The following is a 24,235-nucleotide window of genomic DNA, read 5'->3' as shown; positions in this document are numbered from 1 at the left end:
AAGGGAAACTGGTTACAATTCTCCGTGTAAAATAATAACGGTCAGGAATAAAACTTAAAACGGAAATTCCTAGACATGAGAAAAAGATATAAGACAAGGAGAAATGTAAACTAAAAATTTAGTTTTTAGTCAAAAGCAATGTTTTAACAAACATAAGTAGTATGAGATGGTTTAGAAAATCTTAGACACACATAAGGCCGGAGATGGCAAATTAGTATACCCGTGTGACGGGGTATGAAGTGACGGTGTCAAACTAGGCTAGCCGCAAAACTATTCAAAGTTAAGAAAATGTCATGACGAATACAAAACGCTTGTTAATATAAGACAAGCGCGTGATAAACCTGTTAAAAGACTAACGAGACTGAGTGGTCAAGTTACAACTCAGTCAATAAAGATTAAGGGTTATAAGCAGTAAGTAACGGCCCGCGAGGCCTTACACATGAAAGACGTACGCGTCAGTATACATGAAAACTATTAACTAAAAGATAACAAGTTTTTAAATGGTTACCTTATAAGGTAAACCATAGCAAATAATAAGGGTAAAAAGTAACTGGACTAATAAGTCTAGTTGTGAGACCGGTTGAGGTCATTTAAGTAAATTGGTTGCTTGTAAGCGGTGGATTCGGTATAACTGAACCGAATAATGAATTTTAAAACAAAAGAAATTGTTACGAAAAGTGAAAGATTTCACTAAAGACCTTAAAGCGGGTCAAAGTAACGGATTCATAAGGAATTCGATAGTATATGAAAGCGATGGATATCACTAAGTTAACTAAACTAGTGGAAATAACGAAGATTACGTTATTTCGAAGTTACACTATGTCGTGTGAAATATGTAGACAATTAGTAACCAAAAAGATGTTACCATACTTTTCGGGTAATACTAACGATTGGTTAAAAAGTATAAGTAATTTCTCGGATAGAATACATTGAGTTTAAACTCAATGAATTATGTAAGAAAAGGTTTCGAGGACGAAACCTCTTTAAGGGGGGTAGACTTGTAACACCCCGAAAACGGGTTTGGTGATTAAATCCCGTTAATACTAAAGACGGGGAAAGTACCGTTAGTGGTAAAAATAAACTGGTAAGTATTAGGAATTTATTTAAATAATCCTAATATTTATTTAAAGTGAATCAGAGTTTTCAAGAAAAATAGGATAGATAAAAGACCCAATTTAACGGGACTTAAAGTAGAACGGGTTATGATTTCCCGAACCCACTAAACTGACTAGGAAATAAATAACCTAGTTAGTTGGTTGTCTTGTGTTAAAGCATGAATAGGGTTAAAAGGCAACTAGATTATAAGTTGTACAAAATGGAAGGGCCTAAGTTGTAAGAATTGAAACTATAATATTAATTTTAATAAAAATTAAAACCAAAGCACCATTTTGAAGGTGTTGGTCGTACAGAAGAAGAGCAGGGGCGACTCCCCACTCTCAAACCCTAAAAACTCACTAAACTTGCAAATTGAAGGCTCAATCCAAGTCAAAATCGAAATTAAAGTGTAGATTATTGATCCTCATCACAAGAGGATTACAAGGTATGTAAAATTTCATGAAAACCTTCAACTTGAATTTCTCATGTAATTGGGAAAATCTGAAACTATAATTGCATGTATGTCTTATGATGATTTAGGAACAACTTGTAGGTCCCTCTCGGAGGATGACGAACCTAAACCTTGTTATACTAACTCACTAGCAAGTGCGGAATCCAAGCTAGCAAGCAAACCGGGATGAAACAAGCACAAACACAAACACACAAGGTTCACCGATTAACACCACTTGTATTAATACGTATGAAAGGTTTCGGTTACAAGCTCAATGTTCACAAATCAGTTTTGCAAACCCTCTAGTGTGTGTGTGTGTTTCTGGACAGAATGCTCTCAAACTCTCTCGAAAGTGTCTTTCTCTCAGTGTGCATCTGTCTCTCAAGTCTTAGACTCACACATACACTGCATGGGTCTATATATACCCAGCATCTGATGTCTGGTCCGAAGGATCCGATAGATGGTCGAAGGATCATCTATCGATCACAATGCTTTCGAAGGATCAGCATACACCTCGAAGGATGATCTATCGATCATCCATCGAAGGTTCATCTTTCGAGCACCTAGAAGGATCAACAATATCCTTCGATGTGCTATCCTTCGACACAGACAATTCAACCAATGACTAACTGTTTGACCAAGTCAATCCGGAGGATGGTTGACTTGGTCAACTTATAGACCCACAAGGACATCGTTTACATCGTGACCGATTACAGACAAACTACAGACACAAGTGCACCAACAAACTCCCCCTTGGCTGTAGCTTTGTCTCGAACTTCGATGGTCTTCGATCTTCGAGTCTTCAAAACTCTGATGTCCTTTCAAGTCTTCAATGTCGGAGGATCTTCAAAGTCTTCACGTCTTGAAAGCAGAGAGTGTATCAGCAAACTACCCGTATCGTGTAGGAAGTGTGTTGACAAACTCCCCCTTAACATAAGCTCCCCCTTGAGTTATGCTCGTTAAAAAACTTGATCTTTATGAAGTGAGATCCTTGTGGTGCTGATGATGGTCAGCGGCAACTCGAACATCTTCATCATTTGAGTGCCTTCAGGTCATGTCTTCATTCCAAAGCTTTGTCATCGACCATGTTCTCCTAGCCTTTAGAATCTGCACATGCAAGAAATCTAAACGCGTAATGAGAACAACTGCTTGGAATTAGTTAACATAAACAAGTGACACACGTATGACCATGTTTCAATCAAACACCGTCCGACAGTTTGAAAGTTTAATAAATTTATCAATTTTAGTTTAACTTTCAAAACTTGCAAATTTCGACCGTTTATGAAGATTTAGTCAGTTCGGTTTTCAGTCAGGTTTCAGGTAACGAAGATTCGAGCTCCAACATCGTACGATCGAAGATAAGGTAGAAATAAAATCTTTTTGGTATTTTTGAATTTTTCAAATGTAAAGACTGAAAGCAGTAAATAAATATATACAGACATTCTTTTTGCGAGTTTCGAGGGTAAGAGAATCATATCAGTGTACGGTCATGCCAAACGCTCCTGTTGTTCAGTTAGATAACATTAAGATAAGCATCCTATAACAATTATCGGTATTGTTGTCCACTTAAGCTCAACTTATCAGATGTAATCATGTTTAGAAGATACATTAAGGTATGATTTATACTTACTGACCGGTGTTCATCCACATCACGACACATTCCCGTATCAAGGTATGCACGAGAATTCATCTTACCGGTGAGTATACCGATTATCATCTGTTTGACCGTATATGATGTGAGATTCTCACTTATTTTGATTTGAAAACAAGCCCTATGTGATATAATCACTTATTGATGAGGAACTTGATTTTCGTATGCATGAGGGCACAGGAGCAAGTCCGTGAACAGGTCAGTACTTCCGTACAGCAGAGAGACGAACTTGACACCCGGATAAATGTGATATTTTATCACTTATTTGATTTGGACATGTGATTGTTTATCACTTATTGAGGTCGAATGCAGTATGCAGTATGTAATATGTACACGTATGTATAGTATCATGGAAGATCTAGACTTGCGTCCCCGTTATTTTTCGGTAAAAGATACAACCATGATACCCAGATGATAAGCAGCATAAAGACCGAATATCTCAGAACCTCGGCAATCTATCAAACGAAATTTCGGTACTAAGACCATATGCCAATGAATGGTTCCCACCTGATCTTCAGTCGATTTAAGATTTATATCACCCTGCACACTTTAAAATGATTGTGAGCCTACCGATACATCTTATATAGAGCTGCTTATCGTTTTTCATTTTAAGGTTTAAAGAGGTTTGGATAGACCACTGATGTACTATCATTTTCTCTTTTGCTCGCCAGAAAACTCATTTTTGTTTTTCTATTGTTTTTGTGTTTTTGAAATTTTTCGATGTTTTTGGATTTTCAGATTTTTTTTTATTGGATTTACTCCCCCTAAAATCAATAAACTAAGAGAAATTTAACAACACAAAGATATTTACAAAAATGATTTTCCGATGTTGGTTTTACTCTTGCTTGACCTTAATGCCGTTTACCAATAATAAAAAGTCAAATCTTGATTTGTCAAATGCTTTGGTAAATAAGTCGGCACGTTGGTCATTGGTGTGGACCTTAACAACATCGATTAGCCTTTTCTCAAAGCAATCACGTATGAAGTGATATTTGATTTCGATGTGTTTGGTCTTTGAGTGCTGCACATGATTTCTAGTGATATCTAAAGCAGCAGAATTATCAACGTAAATAGGAGTAGTTAGGAATTCAAAACCGTAGTCCCGCATTTGTTGTTGGATCCAAAGAACTTGGGAGCAACAACTTGAGGCAGCAATGTATTCAGCTTCGCATGTTGATGTAGCGACGCATGTCTGCTTCTTGCACTACCATGTGACTAGGCGATTTCCTAAAAACTGACATCCAGCCGTTGTGGATTTGCCGTCGATTTTGCATCCGCCAAAATCAGAATCACTGAATGCAACCAATTCAAAGTTATTATCCCTAGGGTACCACAGACCGGTGTCAGGGTACGCCTTCAAATAACGAAAAATCCTTTTAACAGCTGCAAGATGTGAGGCCTTCGGATTAACTTGATATCTGGCAAGCAGGCACGTTGGGTACATTATGTCTGGCCTTGATGCTGTGAGGTACATAAGAGATCCGATCATTGCGCGATAGTTTGAGGAGCTAACAGCTTCACCCTTCAAGTCAGGAGTAATTCCGTGATTTGTTGGCAATGGGGTACCAATGGGCGTTGCATCAGACATCTGGAACCGGCTCAAGATGTCGCCAACATATTTAGTCTGATGGATGAATATCCCAGACTCAGTTTGTTGCACTCGTAGGCCCAAAAAGAAAGTCATTTCCCCCATAGCACTCATCTCGAATTTATCCTGCATAATGCGCTCGAAATTCCTACACAAGACATCATTAGTAGAACCAAAAATAATATCATCAACATATACCTGTACCAGAAGAAGATCTCCATCTTGTTCTTTGATGAAAAGAGTACAGTCGATAAGACCTCTACGAAAACCGTTCTCCAGCAGATAGTGAGATAAGGTTGCATACCAAGCTCGCGGTGCTTGATGAAGACCATATAGAGCTTTGTTGAGCAACCAAACCCGATCGGGATGGATAGGATCTTCAAAACCTGGAGGCTGTTCGACATATACCTCTTCTTCAACCACACCATGTAAGAATGCACTTTTCACGTCCATCTAATAAACCTTGAATCCTTTAAAGGACGCATAGGCTAGAAAGATTCGAATTGCTTCGAGACGTGCAACAGGTGCATACACTTCGTTGTAGTCGATCCCTTCAATCTGACGAAAACCTTGAACGACTAAACGTGCTTTGTTTCGGACAACAACTCCGCGGTCATCCTTTTTGCATTTGAACACCCAACGGGTACCAATCTTCTTATATCCAGCAGGTTTCTCTACGAGTTTCCAGACACCCAGCTTCTGGAATTGTTGCAGCTCTTCCTGCATTGCTTCAACCCAAGCGTTATCTTTCAAGGCTTCTTTCCACGTTCTTGGTTCTTCCTGTGAGACATAACACGCGAAGGACCAATCGTTTTGTTGCCCGGATTCTCTAATAGCTGCATACAAGCCTGCATTATTGTTGTTTCGCAACATGTTTCTTGTTTGAACGCCACTTTGCACATTTCCAATGATGTTTTGTTGAGGATGGGTATTATGAATCCTTGTTTCTGGATTATCTGGAACTGGAATATTTATACCCAGGTTGTTAAGATTAAGATCAACAACCAAATCAAGGCCCGGAATTGACGAAGAGGATGATGCAGTAGCCTCAGCTGTTCTATGGGCATCCACTGGGGGAGTACCCTCTGAAGTACCATGAACTGCTGTTGTTGGGGCTTCTTGATCTGCATCTAGAAATTCATCATCCTCTGAAGATTCGTTCAATTCGTTTGCATCATGAAAATCCTCATTGTTGAGAGTATTATTGTTCACCGAAGAAGATGGTTCTTGATTAACAAGAATTGGACGAACCACCGGTGAAACTGTTGCATTGTCACTCTCGAAAAACATCTTAGCCGCAGCACTTTCTTCAACAGCTTCAACATTGATCGAATTGAAGAAGTCATCGTACTCAAACATCCAAGGTTGACCCGGACATTTGACTGGCAAGGTGTGCCTTTGTACTCTGACCTCAGACCATTCCTCGACCCTTTTAGTCTCTAGATTCCAGACTCGTAAGTTAGGGGTGGCATACCCAAGAAAGTATCCATCAATTGCTTTTGCCCCAAACTTTCCATTAGGATCGATGATTGTGCATGGAGCTCCAAACGGTTCAAGATAAGACAAATCTGGTTTCCGTTTTTGAAGAAGCTCAAAGCAGGTCTTGTTGTGCCTTTTGACTGTAAGGACTCGGTTCAATGTGTAACATGCAGAGGCCACAGCTTCAGTCCAGAATGGAATGGGTAGCTGCGACTCTACCAACATTGTCCTAGCAGTCTCGATCAATGTGCGGTTCTTACGTTCAGCGACGCCATTCTGTTGAGGAGTATAAGCTGCACTAAACTCATGAAGAATACCCTTTGAAGTGCAAAACTCCGTCATGGAATGATTTTTAAATTCAGTACCATTGTCGCTACGTATCCGCCTAACCTTCAACTTATACAAATTCTCAATCTGAATGATCAAGTTTTTGATGATGCCAAAGGTTTCACTCTTGTGTGCCATGAACGCTACCCAAGAAAATCTTGAATAATCATCAGTAATCACGAGGCAGTATTGATCACCCCGAATACTCTTGTGTTTGACAGGACCGAACAAATCCATGTGCAAACGTTCAAGAGGAACTGCCACCGTGTTGATCTTCTTAGTAGGGTGCTTCTTCTTCGTTTGCTTTCCCTTCTGGCACGAAACACAGACGTCTTGAAGATGGAAATTTTTGAGGGGAACACCATTCACCAATTCATTTGAAACCAAATGATTCATTTTGCGTAAGTGAATGTGACCCATTCGTCTGTGCCAAGAGATAGTGTCTTTTTCTGTGGCTTTTGAAACGAAACAAGTTGCTTGTGCAGACGTAGTAATAGCTTGGCTCATATCAAGGACGTACAAATCATTTATCCTTGGAGCTGACAAGAGAATCCATTCTTTTGGAATTTTGAAGCCGGGTTTCAGCACATAACATCCATTAGCATCAAAGTGTACTGAAAATTGCTTGTCACAAATTTGAGAAACACTAAGAAGATTGTGATCAAGTTGTTGCACAAAGTTGATCTTGTCAAAGCTGACAATCCCGTTGGATATCATTCCTTCACCCGTAATATATCCACCTTTATCTCCAGCAAAAGCAACATAACCTCCTCTAATAGATTTGACGTCGTAGAGAAGCTTCATGTCGCCTGTCATGTGCCTGGATGCCCCACTATCAACAATCCAGTGACTACTGATAGTTCCTCCTGGAACACCCTGCACATGAACTCAAATGAATTAGTTGGAGATGGGGACCCAAGCCATTGTGGTCTTGGGTCTTCCATTTTCATCAATGACAATAACTTCTTGTCTTTGATGGTTGGTGAATTGTGATGGTCCCCCTGATTCAGTAATCGATTTTGGTTTCCAGGTCTGTTTTGTTTTACCAGTGTCTTTCTTTAAAATCTTAACTTCCTGATTGTTTGAAGTTTTAGAATTGTCTGGTTTTACAGCAACAGATTGTTTTTGAACCACATCGGTTTTAATTGCTTTTTCAATCTTCCTGACCTGTTGGCGTTTCTGTTTCTTTTCCCTTTCTTTTGCAAGGCGGGGATCTTGTTTTACAGAAACAGATCGCTTACGGTCATTGTGGTCACGGGGATCATCAACCTTTTCTTTTTGCTTATGAAGATATGGACAATTTCGAATAATATGTCCAATTGTTCCACATTCAAAACATGATCTTCGTTCAACAAACCCCGAAGTATCATGTGATCGCTTGGCCGATGATGTTGAACTTTGTGAACCCGAGGTACTAGGTTTTGAACTGCTTGGTTCATTCCTTTTCTGTATAATAGCTTTCTTGACAAATTCTAAGTTAGATTTGTTTTCAAAAGTCTCAATTTTATCCGTTCCCATCGATTTCACAAAGTTAACGTTTTTCTTCTTCTTTTGATTCGGCTTCTTTTGGGCTTGAGCCGGTGATTTTCCTTTGGGCTTGGTGTGATTTTGCTGTTTTGGCACTGTTGGTAATTTCTTGTTGCCAAATTGTTTTCGAATTTCAGCCTTTGGAATAGGAGGACACTGTGTAACTGTAACACGTGGTCCTGTCTTTCCCAAAAACTTACTTGTCGAATTTTCAAAGACTTTACAGATTAAGGATTGATTAACATTCTTAATGGGAAAATCTTTGTCTGAGTAAATTTTATCATCACCAACAAGAGTGTACAGCAAACTCACACTCTCCGGCTCTTCTGCAGATGAGGACTCAGTTGCAACAGTCTTAGCAGGTTTTACAGGGGGATCACATAAAATGTGATTCTCGAGAGGTATGTCCTCATTTTTGGCTACTGCATCAGACTTTGCTGGGACAGCATCATCAGATTCATCATCAGAAGAATCAGCATCCTCAATCACAACTGGAGGATCTTGATTCTGTTCAGCACTTACAAATGTATCTGCTGACACATCTGAATCTGAAGATACTTCCTTTTGGTATCCGAGTCCTGCAGCAAACTCTTTCACATCTAGAGGCACAGATGGTTCAAAGAACACCCTGTCCTCCTCATCCGGCATGGCATCATAATTATGTCTCACTGGTGGTGGACAATTCTTATAGCCAATGCATGTGACATCCCTCTTTTCCTTCTGAACATCAATGATGTGATCCAACACATAACTAGAGCTCAAATAACTGTCTAGCTTAAGCTGGATCGCATCGCTTTCTGTTTTCACACAAGCCATCTCTTTTTGCATAATCTCCAGGCGAGATATATACAAATTGATATCAGTTTGTTTTCTTGAAACCATTTTTGTCAGTTCAGTTTTATCTTTCTTTAAGGTCTCAATTACTGACTTAAATTCTTTTTCATGGTTTTCATAAAACATGTTGGCTTCTGTGCATTTTGAGAGATCCACAGTCAACTTCTGATTGTGGATGAATGTCACATCATATTTTTCTTGCAAAGCTTCGTGCTTACTTTGCAAGTCACTCAAATTCTCATTCAATGTAGTATGTTTGTCTTGCAAGTCAAACAAACTAGCTTGTAAAGCATCATGTTTGTCTTGCAACTCAGACATACTTTTCTCCACATCAGCACATCTTGCACGCAATCTATCACATTCATCACAAGTAATAGCAGTGGGTTCATCGACACATACCTGACTTGATGAACCGTCGACATTAGCCATAAAGGCTGAATGGAGAGAAGACGAAGTATAAGCAGCTTGATCCACCAGAATAGATCTTCTTTGAGTTTCTGCTTCAGCTTCCTCCAAAAGCTCATCAATATCTGCATCGATTGCTGCATTTGATGTCTCACCCATATGATCATCACCAGAATTGGATGATTCTTCATCAGCACTCCTGCTATAACCCGAAGAGTCTTCATCCTCAGAAGATTCACCACCATTGGCAGAAGATTCTCCACCACTGGTGTGAACTATCTCCTTCACAACCTGAGCAAAACATGCTGTTCCATCGGGAGCATCACCACCCAACTGGATTGACCAGTCACAACCTTCATCCACCTGAACTGCAAGTGCCCGGTTAGTTTGGTTGTTGACAGGCACCAATGTACGCTCATTGTTTCTGTTCTGCTGGTTGCCTTGGTTTCTGAAGGGGTTTTGATTCCCGTGCTGGGCTGGCTTTGTGCACTCCCTTTTAAAATGACCCCGTTCACCACAGTTAAAGCACTTCACTGCCTGTTTATCGAACCCATACTTGGTGTCTCTCTTACTTTCCAAGCTGGTTCTGCCAGTACTTTCCATCCAATCCTTTGCCCTTCTCACAGCACTAGCAAAGGCCCACTTGATATCCATCAAGTCCATCTCTTCCTTATCAATCTGCCGATAATCTTCTTGTGTCAGATTAATGTTGCCAATCTGACCTTCTATCAACCCGCAGTACGCACTCACTACAGTGTTAAGCAGCTCCATGTGTTCCTTAGCTACTTCTACACTGACTTTAGAGAAGCTTGAAGTGTCGAGCTGTACTGTACTTGGCTTTGATTGCTGACCAGCAGATGACGTTCCTCCATAACATGCACGTTGTTGTTGAGCAGGAGGAGGAGGAGGTGGTTGTATTGGATTTCCATACATGTCTGTGGTGGGAGGTGGCTTAACAGGAACTTGCACCGGATTACCATACATATCCGTGCTTGTGACAAACGCCGTTTGCAAAGGAGCATGTGGACCTGTTCTTGCAGACGAAGTATTGGAAGTTCCAAAATACATTTCTGGATTTTGTGGCAATGGAACTCTCTTCGCCTTTAATGTTTCCTCCTGATCCTTGTTTTCCAAAAGCTGCACGAAGTCGTTGATATTTGTAGTTTTCAACACTCCGTTATACTTCAGGATTTCCAAGAAACTACTCCATTGGGGAGGCAAAGCATCAGCAAACTTTTTCACCACTTCTGCTTGAGTTGTCGATACACCAAAATTATTCAACTCAGTAAGCAAATGATAAAACCGACTTGTCATGTCTCCCAAAGACTCCTTATCTAAGCACGTGAAACTGTCAAATTCCTTCTTGAGAAGATCATGACGCAATTGGCGTGTTGCCTCATTCCCTACTCCTCTGGTTTTCAAACCGTCCCACAACTTCTTTGTAGTCTTGAAGCTGACAAACTGATGATAGATGTCTTTGCTTAACGCCTGAGTGAGAATGGCGTAGGCTTTCTTTTCCAGATCATATATTTTCTTTTGATCCTCTGGAAGGTCGGCAAAACTAGCAGTTGATGAAGCGGCGACTTCGATAGCTTGATCAAAATCTGTGGTGAAACGTATCCACAGCTCTGTATTTTGACCCAGAACATATGTACGGAATCTATCAGCCCAACCAGGATACTCGTTTAAATGCATCAGCTTTGGAGGTCGATTCAAACTTCCTGTTTCGCTTTCGCTCAGTAAGATACTTTGGATACTCGGAGTTTGATTCGATACCAATGCCCATTGATTTCCCTGAGAAGATGTCGATACCGGAGACTCGGCCCATGAAGGCGATAGACTTGTAGACGTGTATTTTCCACTGTCTGGCGCCGGTGTACCCCACCATGAGGGAGTGGAACCTGAACTTGTATATTTACCACTGTCTGGGGCCGGATTCCACCAATTCGGATTCATGATTGATAAGCAAAATAAATGCTAAGTTAATATTCCGAAAGATCACACACAACCGAAGGATCCTGTTCGAAAGATCTGAAATCACAGAAACTTGTTAACAATAAGCAGACCACAATCGAAAGATCAAATCTTGTTCGAAGGATCAACAGTGCTCGAAAGATCACTGTTGAATCTCGAACAATGATTTCGAAAGATTCACAAACTCGAAGGATTCACTATTTGAAAGATCCCTATCTTTCGAGTATATATCCTTATCTTTCGTATAGCAGTCTTTCGAATAGATTCCTTGATCGAAAGATATGTTTCGGACTTCGAAGGATGGGTCGAAAGATAATGATCTATCGAGCCTTCCTTGATCGAAAGATGGTCTTTCGATGTCGAAAGATATCTTTCGAGCGACTCTGACACACTGACACTGATGTGACAGGTTAGTGAAAAGGTGATGGGTAGGTAAGTCAACTTTCGGCAAAAGGGATGTGCAGGTTGTACTTTCCCACCAACTTTGAAAATGTTACCCAAAATAGACACCTCGTATCCAGAACCAGTCACCGGAATAATGACCGGAGATATGGCCGGAAATCACCAAAAGCTTAAAAACAAGTTTTTAAGTTACCCAACCCGCTTATGAACACTCCCGGTTAGTTTAGAACACGTTTTTCAGTTTAAAAATGCAAGAAAAACCACCAAAACGGGTGCTAAACCAAGTGTCCAAACACACCAAGAACTTGAAAAAACCCGGTTTTAAACAAGGTAAAGAGCCAAGCTCTGATACCACTTGTAGGTCCCTCTCGGAGGATGACGAACCTAAACCTTGTTATACTAACTCACTAGCAAGTGCGGAATCCAAGCTAGCAAGCAAACCGGGATGAAACAAGCACAAACACAAACACACAAGGTTCACCGATTAACACCACTTGTATTAATACGTATGAAAGGTTTCGGTTACAAGCTCAATGTTCACAAATCAGTTTTGCAAACCCTCTAGTGTGTGTGTGTGTTTCTGGACAGAATGCTCTCAAACTCTCTCGAAAGTGTCTTTCTCTCAGTGTGCATCTGTCTCTCAAGTCTTAGACTCACACATACACTGCATGGGTCTATATATAGTTATATACCCAGCATCTGATGTCTGGTCCGAAGGATCCGATAGATGGTCGAAGGATCATCTATCGATCACAATGCTTTCGAAGGATCAGCATACACCTCGAAGGATGATCTATCGATCTCCATCGAAGGTTCATCTTTCGAGCACCTAGAAGGATCAACAATATCCTTCGATGTGCTATCCTTCGACACAGACAATTCAACCAATGACTAACTGTTTGACCAAGTCAATCCGGAGGATGGTTGACTTGGTCAACTTACAGACCCACAAGGACATCGTTTACATCGTGACCGATTACAGACAAAGTACAGACACAAGTGCACCAACACAACTATAGTGTCTAGGGACAAACCCTAGACAAATACAAGTTGAAATCATGTGAGATTTTAGTAAAATCCATGATCACCATTGTAGGTGATTAGTGGGTTATGTAGATTTTAATAAACACTAGGAAATTGGGTGATATTCTAGTGTAATTTGACAATTGTGAAGTGACTTCAGAATTATAGAAGTTAACAACTTTGTAAGATGGTTGGTTTATGTGAAATTAGGGCTAAGAGATAAGCTAGAGACTTGATAAATAAACATGTGAAATTCTGCCCTTAAAGTGTTTGTTGAAATGCCTCAAAGAAGGCTCGAAACTAGAATTTTTGTAGTTAAAACACCTAATTGTGATGTTTTGGCTATTATGCAAAATGTGATTAAAAAGAGTTCTAAATGTGATAAACGTGGTTAGAACTTTGGTTAAAACGGTGGTCTAAAGATAACGCCTACCGGGTAATTAAAGAACGCTAAAACTAGTTGATGAACTCGATTATGCAATTAGTATACAAACGGGCATTTGACTTTTAGAAAAAAAGTCAAACTGACCTATGATGTGATGAATGATAATTAGACATAGAAAATAAGTGAGGTGGAATAGTCGTGATTGTTATTGACTAATTTAACCGCCTTGTAAATGATGGATAATAGTTGGCGCTTAAACAAGCCAGGTGAAGCTTGGAGTGAAAGCGGGTCAAACGAGTCAAGCATAGAAGAAAAGCGTAGCTCGGATGCAAGGTAAGTGTAATTTACACACTTATGTAGAATACCCGTTTATTCGATACAATGTAAACGTGATAACAATAATATTGGAAATATGGAAATTTGTCAAATATCGACTAATGTAAATCAAGGTTAAAAGGATACCCATGGCGTAAGCCGAAATGGGTTGAATTTGTAAGAAAAGAGTGTAAAAGAAAAAAAGGGGTATGGTAATAAAATCCGGGATGGGATGGATGTATGAACTGGAGATCAAAAACGATGTTTTTGATTAAATAGATAATGTGGGCATATACTCCAAACGGGTCGAATGGTGGTGATAACACCATTTGACAATATCGACTAATGTGGTTGTCAAGTCTTATGTTAACAGGACCAATTAGCAAATTGGATAATTACGTCACCATTGATGGTGTGATAATGAAAACGAGGTATAAATCGGGTCTACTTATTGATCCGGGCCAGGTACGCATAATTATGTTGTAGTTAAGAATGCTATTTTGGTCGAATAATTTGAGAGAGAGTCCTTCGTCGTAAAAGGACCAAAATCGACCAAAACGCCCTTGTAGGCTAAGTTGAACAAACAACCCATAAAGGTTGTTTGGAAGCGAATTTCATGATTAGATAAATACTTAGAATAAGTATAGAAGTTGAAAGATGTAATATGTTAGTCAAAAGGCACTATTTTAGTTTTTGCCGTAAATTAATGAACCAAGAGGTAAAAATTTGGTTTATATTGATCACCACATTAAACTCACCTTAAATACAGTTGTGGTGGGAGATTTTAGGATAAGAAATGTGGTGATGGAATGTTAGAAGCAATCAAAATCGTTTTTAGGCTCGAAAGTGCTTAATTAACCTTAACGGGTCAAAATAAGCATCCAAGTAAAAAATGGGTTTAATTTGAGTAATAAACCGGCGATTAGAATCTAATATGATAGGTAACATTAAGTTGAAGAAGTATATATGATATAACGGTCAAATAAACACGTTTGATGGTGAAATCACAAACGGGTCAAAATTGGCAAAAAGGGGTAATAAACCGAAGAGTTAAAAGTCTGAAAATTTTATTATGTCGGATGTTGAATTTTAACTCTATTAGATGGAGAATTAAATTACGGACGCGTAGGAAAAAGAATCGCGTAAAACGGATCTATAACGAAGAAGTTATGGCCGTTTCCGTAAAATCCGGTCGTGCTGAGAATATGCAGCAACCAGCTGCAACAATCTGTCAAAAAGAGACCGTGGCGTAGCGCCACGGCCATGGTCGCGCGTGGCGACGACCTAATTTCTGAAAATATTGATTTTTCTTGTTTATTTCGAATATTTGACCCGATTAACTTGTTGTACTTGTTATTTAACTATCAAAACTGACTTCTAAGTTGGTTTTGATCATAGGTGAATGTCGAGAGTGCACGGATGGAGATCAAGCGTCGAGCAAGAACCGAACACGAATACGAAATAAGCTTCCGCGCTATGTATCGTTATTATGTTAAACGACGAACGTACACGTGATATGTTGTATACATTTAAATTGTAAAAAGTTTTTAACAAACCCCTAATTTCCAATGCATATATAATCTTAATTACATGATTGTTTTCGTAAATGATACGTAAAACCTTAATTTATAAGAACGGGTGTTACATAAATTTAGCGCCTTTTCCACCCCATCTGGTTTCTTTTTCGAATAGCTATTCCACATTGGGGGTGGAAATCGGTGATAACCCACACTTTGATTAAGATAACCATACACATCTTCTCCTGATTCGTCTTTTCATGTCGGTTTGGGAAGTATTAGATCCAATACCTAGGATGCTGCAGTGTGTTTGAGCATAGAAATCGTTGCATCATTTTCATTGTTTACGACTCGAAACTGGTTGATTGATTTGTTAAGTTTATCATAAGCTTCTTTCGTATTCTTTAAGTCACTCAACAGATTATCTGTGTGCTTTTTCAATTCTTTAAAGTTCTCATCTTTTTCGAAACTGATCAATTTTTATTAACCCTCTCAGTTTCTATCCTAGCGGTTTCTAGCTCTTGTTTTAACTTGCAATTGTGTCGATATGATTATTAATTGCTCTTTGTTTATCCATAACAGTGTGTTTGAGCATAGAAATCGTTGCATCATTTTCATTGTTTGCGACTCGAAACTGGTTGATTGATTTGTTGAGTTTATCATAAGCTTCTTTCGTATTTTTTAAGTAACTCGACAGATTATCTGTGTGCTTTTTTAATTCTTAAAATTTCTCATCTTTTTCGATGCATGATTTGCACGGTTCTATGCATTTCGTGCATTGAAATTGTGTTTCTGTTTTCTCACTTTTAACCTCTTTTACCACTGACTCAACTTTATGCTTATCTTCAGAGGTTTTTACTACCTCTTTTATTGTGTTTTTTTTTTCAAAAATACAACTGTTCATCGTTTTAACAATAAAAAAACAATAAGGTGAAAAACATAATTCACACACACCGGCATACACATAACGCACACGTATCCTTCCACCCTCAATCCTATTTTGCTAATTGTCTAACCGGGTAAAGAATCGTGTTCATTTGTTTTTTAGTCGCCGCCTTCGTGGGCAAGAAGAAGAAGCAATCACCGTCGAAGCCTTCTCTAAACCATTTTACTAGATCTTCCCAACATCGTGAATGTTGTAAGAGTGGGTCTAGATGGTACCCATCATGAAGGGGGTTTCACTAAAACCTTTTGGAAAAAAGGTATTGTTTCAATGGGTTTTAGGTTTCAAGCGCTGTTATCTTCGGTTGAAGCGAAGAACACTGTTTCATCGGATTTAAAAGATCATGAGATTGATATGTGTTTGTTAAACCAATCGGCATCGACAATCCATACGGTGACAATGAGGTCGTCACCGGAGTTTCAGGGTATTGAATCTTTAGGATCTTTGATTCCGATCTAGGTGGTGGTGGTGGTGGAATAGTACTGGGTTTTGTTTAGATCTAGGATTACATAAGATTTATTTGTGATGTATTAAAATGGCTCTCTATATGTTTTTTCGTTTTTGGCATATGTCACTCTATTATTGCTTCTTAGCCTTTTTACCAAAACTATATTTCATGATGCCACACACACATATATATATATATATATATAGAGAGAGAGAGAGAGAGACAGAGAGAGAGAGAGATTAATCGATACATACGTCCATAAATAAACGTTTTTACAAGCACACAATTTGTTTCCGGTGATTCATTCAGGAGTTCATAGCAATAAACAAATCAAAAAGATAAACAAAATAATAATCAGAGATAGAGACAAGATCATACGAATAAAATAGAAGCATTTGCACATGCCAAACCAAATGACTACCACCAACTACATTAAAAAACCGAAAGACAAGAAAAAACAAACACCATTGTACACCCCTAGATCTCTGTTTCCTTAATTTGATTCCCTCACTCCACCACCACCTCACCACCACTATTACACATACAACACCTTTATACACTTGGGAAACAGATCCAAACTCACATGGGCATCTTCAAAAAACACACAACACTTTGATCCCCCCTTAATCCACCCATGATCTACCCTTTTATTCCATTTCAAATATTTATATATGTTCCTACATTTATAAACCTGTTTTAAATAGGGTGTATGAAACCCTAATTAGAGGAGGTTAACTTGGACATATCTCTGGTGGATCTATTGTATTTCATGTGGCTCTTGACAAGCTGACCAGCTGATATTGCTGACATCAGAGAGAGCTCACCAGCAAGGACTGAACCAGCTACTATTGTGGCTAACACCCTAGCGTTTGACCCTGGCTCATCTTTGCTTGCACCTTTGACACCTAATAGGTTTAAACATGCTGACTGTGAAGCAAGCTGTGTACCACCTCCAACTGTTCCAACCTGAAACAGAATTTACATAATAAAATAAGCTTTCTTGTTCAATAAAAAAAGTAGGGTTTTTTGACCTATTCAATGGCGGACATATAAACCTGCGTGCATGAATCTATGACAAACATGTGACTTGGTAACTATGTTTATAAGAGCATCTCCAATAAGGCACTATTTAGGTGTTTTTAGGGAGAGAGAAAGTGATGTGGAGGAGAGAGGGTGTGAGGTGGAGGAGAGAGGATGTGAAGATGTTTGTGAGGAAAAATGAGAAAAAATGGATGAGTGTGAGTTATGTGAGTGTAGTGAGGAGAGAGGAGAGAGAAGAGAGGAGAGAGAGAAAAAATGTGTTTGTGAGAGGGGCAAGTGAGAGAAAGAATATGATTGGTTGGGCATGTGCCAACTAGACACCCTAAAGAATGGGAAAAAATGCCCCTTATTGGAGATGCTCTAAGGGAAAGTCACTTGACCGAAAAATTATCAAAATTAACATCATCCATAAAAAAATTTAGGATAGGAAAAAGAAACAATACCATCTAAGAGCATTCACATCCAATCCACTAAAAATATACATACATTCCACTAAAAAAACAACTCCTATATCAATATATTTCCACTAAAAACAAATACTTTTTCTCTCTCCTTTTCAATATATATTATATTTTCTCTCTCCTCCACTCACAACCACTTTTAATATATATTAAAAAAGTATAGGGGGTGAACAGTGTCCCCCAAATATACAGATGAACAGTAATATTTTTTCTCTCCTTCACTCACAACCACTTTTTATACTTCTTATATTTTAAAAACCCTCACACAGATTTTGGTGATTTGGATGAAAATGCTCTAAGACGGTAAAGTGTGGGCTAACTTTTAGTTATCACCAAAATCTTGAAAAATCTTGAGAAGTACAATAAGGTTTACGAAAAAAGCAATCAAAATAGGGTGTTGATATCAAAATAGGGTGAGAAAGGATGTCTCAAGATTTTGGGGGTGTACCAATAACATGACCCTTCAAAATAATATACGCGTAAATCGTGGTCGGTGGCCAAATTTTAACCTACCCTTTTAGCCGCCATATAAGAAAATACAGACTATCGATAGCCTTAGCCGATCGCTTTTTCTTTAAAAGCCAATAATAAGGGGGAGGGGGTGATCATCACTTATCACTCACAAATTTAGTGGTTTAGCTAACCTTTTTTTTTTTTTTTTTTTTTTTTTTTGATAGGAACTAAAATTCAATGTATTCATTTTGATACATTTTTGCTCAACGTTTTCTGGTGATTCTCCCTTATTTCTACGCTACAAACGGAAAATTGATTATAAAAAAGTTTATATATATCACAGTAATTGGTTGTCATTGCATTTATGGTGTTCGAAGCATATAATATCATAATGTAAGATTAATAACACCGGAAACATGCATTTTCGTCAGGTGCAGTCACATGAAAATCTTGCTTAGCAAAATATGTTCATATGTTCGTAGCTAATACGTACATAATAAATTCGTGACAAAGTTTTTCCGTAAAAATATTTGTTTAGTAGTAATATAACTATGTATATAGAGACCTTTTTTTAGTAATATAACTATGTATACAGAGGCCTTTTTTTTATTTTTTTTATTTTTTTTTTAGGCCGAGTGAGGTTTGTATGATGAGTGGAGGTGCAAATGGATTTTAGCCTTAATTTACACGGTCGTAAGTGAATAATTTAATTCAGCTCCTACGTAAGGTGGCTAAAAAATTTATTCACTACTATAGTTATTAGTCAATAAAGGATTGCTTTCTTGATTACAAGAAATCTTGAATTCAAAATTATGCACTACACAATAATCCAATTAATCTTTTTGGTTGCTAACATAGCTTTTTTTATAGTTTACTCCAACTTTGACAGGAAAATAAAATAATTATCCAACTAGTACTATATAAAAGTTAATACAATTTGTCTCTATCATTTATATATTATACCAAAATAACCAACATCCAACTAGTACTATATATAAAAGTTAACACAATTTGTCTCTATCATTTATATATTATACCAAAATAACTAGAGGGGGCAATCTTGACCCAAAGCCTTCCAAGTGGGTCAATTTGGGTTGCTTTTAAAATTATATGGGTTGGTTTGGGTAAGATATTTTAACTAAATGGGTCATAATGGGTCACTTGAAATTCCATCTTGTTATTTTCGGGTCAAAACGGGTCGACAACATTAAAGAAATGGGTCGATGTGGGTTCGTGTCTTAAAGAAATGGGGCAGGTTTCGGATCGGAATGGGTTTCGAGCCGGCACAAGTATCCGCACGAGACGGGTTACGACACGAAACGGGTTTTGGATCGGAACGGGTTCAGTTCAAATTGAGTTTCGGGCCGAGTCGGGTTTCGGCACGACGCAAGTTTTGGATCGGAACGGGTCGGTTCGGGTCGGGTTTCTGGCCGGCACGAGTTACCGCACGAGACGAGTTTCGGACCGGGACGAGTTTCGTACCGTTTCGACGCGCACAGTTTCGACGCGCACCGTTTCGACGCGCACAGTTTCGACGCGCACCGTTTCGACGCGTAGACGCGAACCGTTTCAACGCGTAGACGCGAACCGTTTCGACGCGTACCGTTTCGACGCGCACCGTTTCGACGCGCACCGTTTCGACGCCCACCGCTTCCACGCGACGCGTAGACGCGAACCGTTTCGACGCGTAGACGCGAACCGTTTCGACGCGTACCGTTTCGACGCGCACCGCTTCGACGCGCACCGCTTCGACGCGCACCGCTTCGACGCGCACCGCTTCGACGCGCACCGCTTCGACGCGCACCGCTTCGACGCGCACCGCTTCGACGCGCACCGCTTCGACGCGAACCGTTTCGGCCCGCACCGCTTCGACGCGAACCGTTTCGGCCCGCACCGTTTCGATTCGAACCGTTAAATTATTCATTGAATATGGAAACAAAAACAACACCTAATGTTAGTTAAACAATCACATGTGCAGCAGGGATACGGAACTGGGCACCAGTTATGAAAAGTTGATGGAATTCATTTTGATGGAATTCGGATCTGAAGCTTATTTAATTAAATTATGTTAGGAAAAGTTGATGTACAATCACTTTTAAAAAAAAATTAGCCAACCCGACCCGAAACCCGTTCCGACCCGAACCCGTTCCGACCCGAACCCGTTTTGACCCTAAACCGTTTTGACCCGAACCCGTTTCGACCCGAACCAAAACAACCCATTTTTTAATTGACCCGTTTTAACCCGAACCCGTTTCGACCCGAACCCGTTTTGACCCATGACCCGACCCAACCCGACCCAACCCGTTTGCCAGGTCTAAAAATAACCAACAAGAAAGGGCCTAAATATTATTTTTAAATCTGTTCGTAATCTTCTTTATCTTTTGAGCTTACTGAAAAGAATAGTTGGTTCCAGATGAAAAATTATTAGGAAAGGCAAGGCCACGTAACTATATGGTGTGTAGATTAAGTATTTTCTATTTTAGAAGAATATTAAATTTTGATTTGATTTACGAAATGTGTTTCAAAAATCATGATTATCAACTGATTTATTATAAGGTTATTGATAGTTATGTAAATTAATTTGAAGATTGTGTATGTACCTCTATGGAAGGCATGCTGACCGATATATGAAGATCTTTGCCGTCATTTACGGCTTCCATCATAGTAATGCAATGAGAGCTCTCAACATTCTGAGCAGGATCTTGCCCGGTCGCTAGGTACACTGCGGAGACTATATTGCTAGCATGTGCATTAAAGCCTCCGAGTGCACCAGCCATCGCAGATCCTGTTAGATTCTTGAGCATGTTAAGCTCAACTAGAGCTGGGACAGTTGTTTTCAGCACCTTATGAACCACTTCTTCTTTGATCACCGCCTCGCATACCACGGACTTTCCACGCCCTTCTATCCAGTTTACCGCTGCAGGTTTCTTATCTGAACAATAGTTTCCTATAACAATAATTGATAGAAAAATTAATATAGAAGTATTTGACACATAATCTATGAATGTAACTTATATGATATACAGTTAATACCAGAAATGCCCATGACATCCATATCTGGGAAATCGTCATGAAGGAAATCAAGGACGTTTTGGACACCTTTCGAGACCATGTTCATCCCCATCGCATCTCCGGTTGCGCAACAAAACCTTATGTATAGATTCTTGCCAGCAATGGCACATTTAACACTTTGTAGCCTTCCAAATCTGCTTGATCTGTAAATACAACATAAATGTAAGTGTTTCTGGATCAAACGTCCCTATAATTTTTGTAAATGTAATTAAATAAATTAAACAATATATTTTTAATAGTATTAGAAATTAAAGAATCTCTTTTAAAATCTTACTAATTACATTAAACTTTATGTTACATTACATTACACTATTATTACATTACATTACATTATATTATACTCCGTATTATATTACATTAAATTACATTACACTATTACATTACATTACATTACATTACATTACACTATTACATTACACTATTATTAATAAAAGAACCTAATAAATAGTACTTTTAATATTTTAATAACATATATAGTTTTTTTATACTTCTATTATTTTATTATATTAAACGATGAATTTTTTAAATAATAAAATTAATATATTTTCCTACAATTATATCAGACAATATTTTTAACTAATAGTTTAATTAATGCTACTTTACCTATTAGAAAAATGAAGTCTAAATTTTGGTGCTCATTACTCATTGAATAATATTACACAAATAAAATAATTAAGTTTTATATAAACAAATCGGGTAAAGTTAGAGGATACTTTTTGTGAAGTTAAGTTGGTTGGGTAAAATTTAACATCCTCTTTCTATCCTTCTTCATGGTATTAATGACCACCACCTTTACTTTTTCATATACTTAACTATTCACAGCATAAAAATACACATAGATACATACACATATAAGTTATGTACAAAATATATGTATCATGTATGTTCGCTCAAATACATATACAAGGTAATATTTTAATTGTTTGTCAGGCAAAAATCGTGACTTTCTGAAAATATGTTTTCCAAAATGTTAACAACATAATACAGATCATTAAACCAGAAATATTATTAAAAGATATATAATAATAAAATAAAAATACTGACTTGTTAAACACAAGGGCAAGAGTTTCGAAATTCATCGGATCTTCCAAGAACTGCTTCAACTCCGCCGCTCTCTTTACGCTGCTGAACCTAACCACCGGAGCCCTCGTCATGCCGTCTTTCATCAATATACACGTGGCACCACCGGAGACGTATATAGCCTTACACCCTCTATTGGTGCTCGCCACCAAACAACCTTCCGTCGTCGCCATCGGGACCGAAAACTCCGCCCCATTCAACAACAACGGCCCCGCAATCCCCACCGGAATCTGCACATACCCAACCGGCATCTCACAACACTGTCCCAATATCGACTCGTAATCAAACCCTTCTAGCGGAAGCCCAGACAACGACTTCCCAGTTATCCGCTGCAGCGCCTCCCGTCGTATCTTTGCTGCGCGTTTGCAGTCTCCGAGTTTTGACTCGAGAGAGTACGACGGGAGGGACCCATCCACCACCAGTTTTACAATCTCCTCATCCTCCACTGACCAGGAGGATGAGTGATCAGTAACCGGTGGTGGTTTTATTTTTTCTTTATTATTTTCTTTTGTCATCTCCGCCACCTCAGTAGTGGCAGCCACAATGCGGGGAATTAATAATTCCCCGCATTGTTTAGTTGGCTTATCTTCGGCCAACATGATTTGATCCAAACTATCATCTTCTATCTCCCATGAGTCGGGAGATGGTCTGAAGATAGATTGGACAAATTCGATGCCAAAGAAGCCGACGAGATAGACGACGGAGGCGATGAGGGACGCTACGGCGGCGAGCTCCGAGAAGGTGAGGACGTGGAGAGGGACGGAGTTGCGGATCTTCTCGCGCCATCGATGGAGGAGGAAGTACATGACGGAGAAGAAGATGGTGAAGAAGAGGCCGTTGGTTAGGTAAAGTGGGAGAGGGAGGGCGTCGGAGGGTTTTGGTTGGTTGTAGGCTTTTAGAAGTTCGCCGGCGGTTGGTTGTTTTACCGGCCGCTGATGGGATTGGTTCTTGACCGGTCGCCGGCGAACGTCCATATTTGATCGGCGGTGAGATGTTAGAACGGAGAAAGGTGTGGGAGGAGAATGAATGTATTGGGAGGGATTTATAGAGAGTTAAAGACAAAAAACATGAAACCCATGTACCACGTGTGCCTCCAGACAACTCCACCTTTTTCTCGAATTAAATTTGATTTTGTAACTTTTTTTCATATCAAAATACCCATTTTCTGTGTGCCTGTATCAACTAGAGCGCTTCACTATTTCGATACGAGGGATGTTTAACTTGATTAATTCAGTGTTTGGAGAGTCTCCATGTATATATTACTTCTCGTTACATAAGGTATTAGTTGGCATAGTTAAGATTCGAGAAAATTTCTTTAGGCAGAGACTAGTGTTAATAATAAAATAAATTGGGTGGCTTGGGATTGGGTAACTTGGCCCAAGATAAAAGGGGGTTAGGTATTAACATACTCAAAGAGGTTAATGAGGCCCTTCTTTTTAAGTGGTTGGAAGTACAGGGTTGAAAATCAAAATCTTTGGATGAAGATGGTGGAAGCTTGCCATGATAAAATCAATCAAAGGAGTTTCCTCCCTTTTAACGGTAACATTGCGGGGTGTTGGAAAAATATTGTTAAGTTTATTTCTAATTTAAAATTAAACAGGAAGGGTTTAAACCGTCTAATTTTGGGTAAGATTTGGAACGGGGATGAGATTCGTTTCTGGTTAGACACTTGGGTGGGCGACATTCCTTTCATGGAAAGATGGCCTCATTTGTTCGGTTTGGAAGTGTATAAAATATGCAGGGTTGCAGATAGAATGGACGAGA

At 39.1% G+C, this 24,235-nt stretch overlaps 1 protein-coding gene and 1 long non-coding RNA gene across 2 annotated transcripts; one reads left to right on the top strand and one right to left on the bottom strand.

The window, feature by feature from the left end:
• The first annotated feature begins 1,387 nt into the window (after positions 1-1,387).
• On the top strand, positions 1,388-15,009 carry LOC110918280. The gene is made up of 3 exons (XR_002581200.2): positions 1,388-1,540; positions 13,388-13,474; positions 14,855-15,009. It is a non-coding gene; the product is annotated as an uncharacterized LOC110918280 (long non-coding RNA).
• Positions 15,010-16,739: 1,730 nt separating this feature from the next.
• On the bottom strand, positions 16,740-23,547 carry LOC110915593 (3-hydroxy-3-methylglutaryl coenzyme A reductase 2-B). The gene is made up of 4 exons (XM_022160319.2): positions 22,436-23,547; positions 21,353-21,534; positions 20,920-21,266; positions 16,740-17,330 (listed from the first exon to the last, which is right to left on the bottom strand). Exons 1-4 carry the CDS (start codon positions 23,443-23,445, stop codon positions 17,082-17,084), a joined length of 1,788 nt encoding a protein of 595 aa, XP_022016011.1. The 5' UTR covers positions 23,446-23,547; the 3' UTR covers positions 16,740-17,081.
• Between the last annotated feature and the right edge of the window lie 688 nt (positions 23,548-24,235).

The sequence above is a fragment of the Helianthus annuus genome, chromosome 16 (assembly GCF_002127325.2).
Source record: "Helianthus annuus cultivar XRQ/B chromosome 16, HanXRQr2.0-SUNRISE, whole genome shotgun sequence".
NCBI lineage: Eukaryota > Viridiplantae > Streptophyta > Magnoliopsida > Asterales > Asteraceae > Helianthus > Helianthus annuus.
This window is presented reverse-complemented; position numbering and strand designations above follow the sequence as displayed.

Bases quoted from the DNA above. Each gene is read 5' to 3' on its own strand.
- LOC110915593 (XM_022160319.2), bottom strand. From the start codon at position 23,445: ATGGACGTTCGCCGGCGACCGGTCAAGAACCAATCCCATCAGCGGCCG. The intron at 21,535-22,435 runs GTCAGTATTTTT...TTGTATTTACAG, and splicing joins CTTGCCCTTGTGTTTAACAA to ATCAAGCAGATTTGGAAGGC. The intron at 17,331-20,919 runs GTACATACACAA...ATTCTGTTTCAG, and splicing joins TCAGCATGCCTTCCATAGAG to GTTGGAACAGTTGGAGGTGG.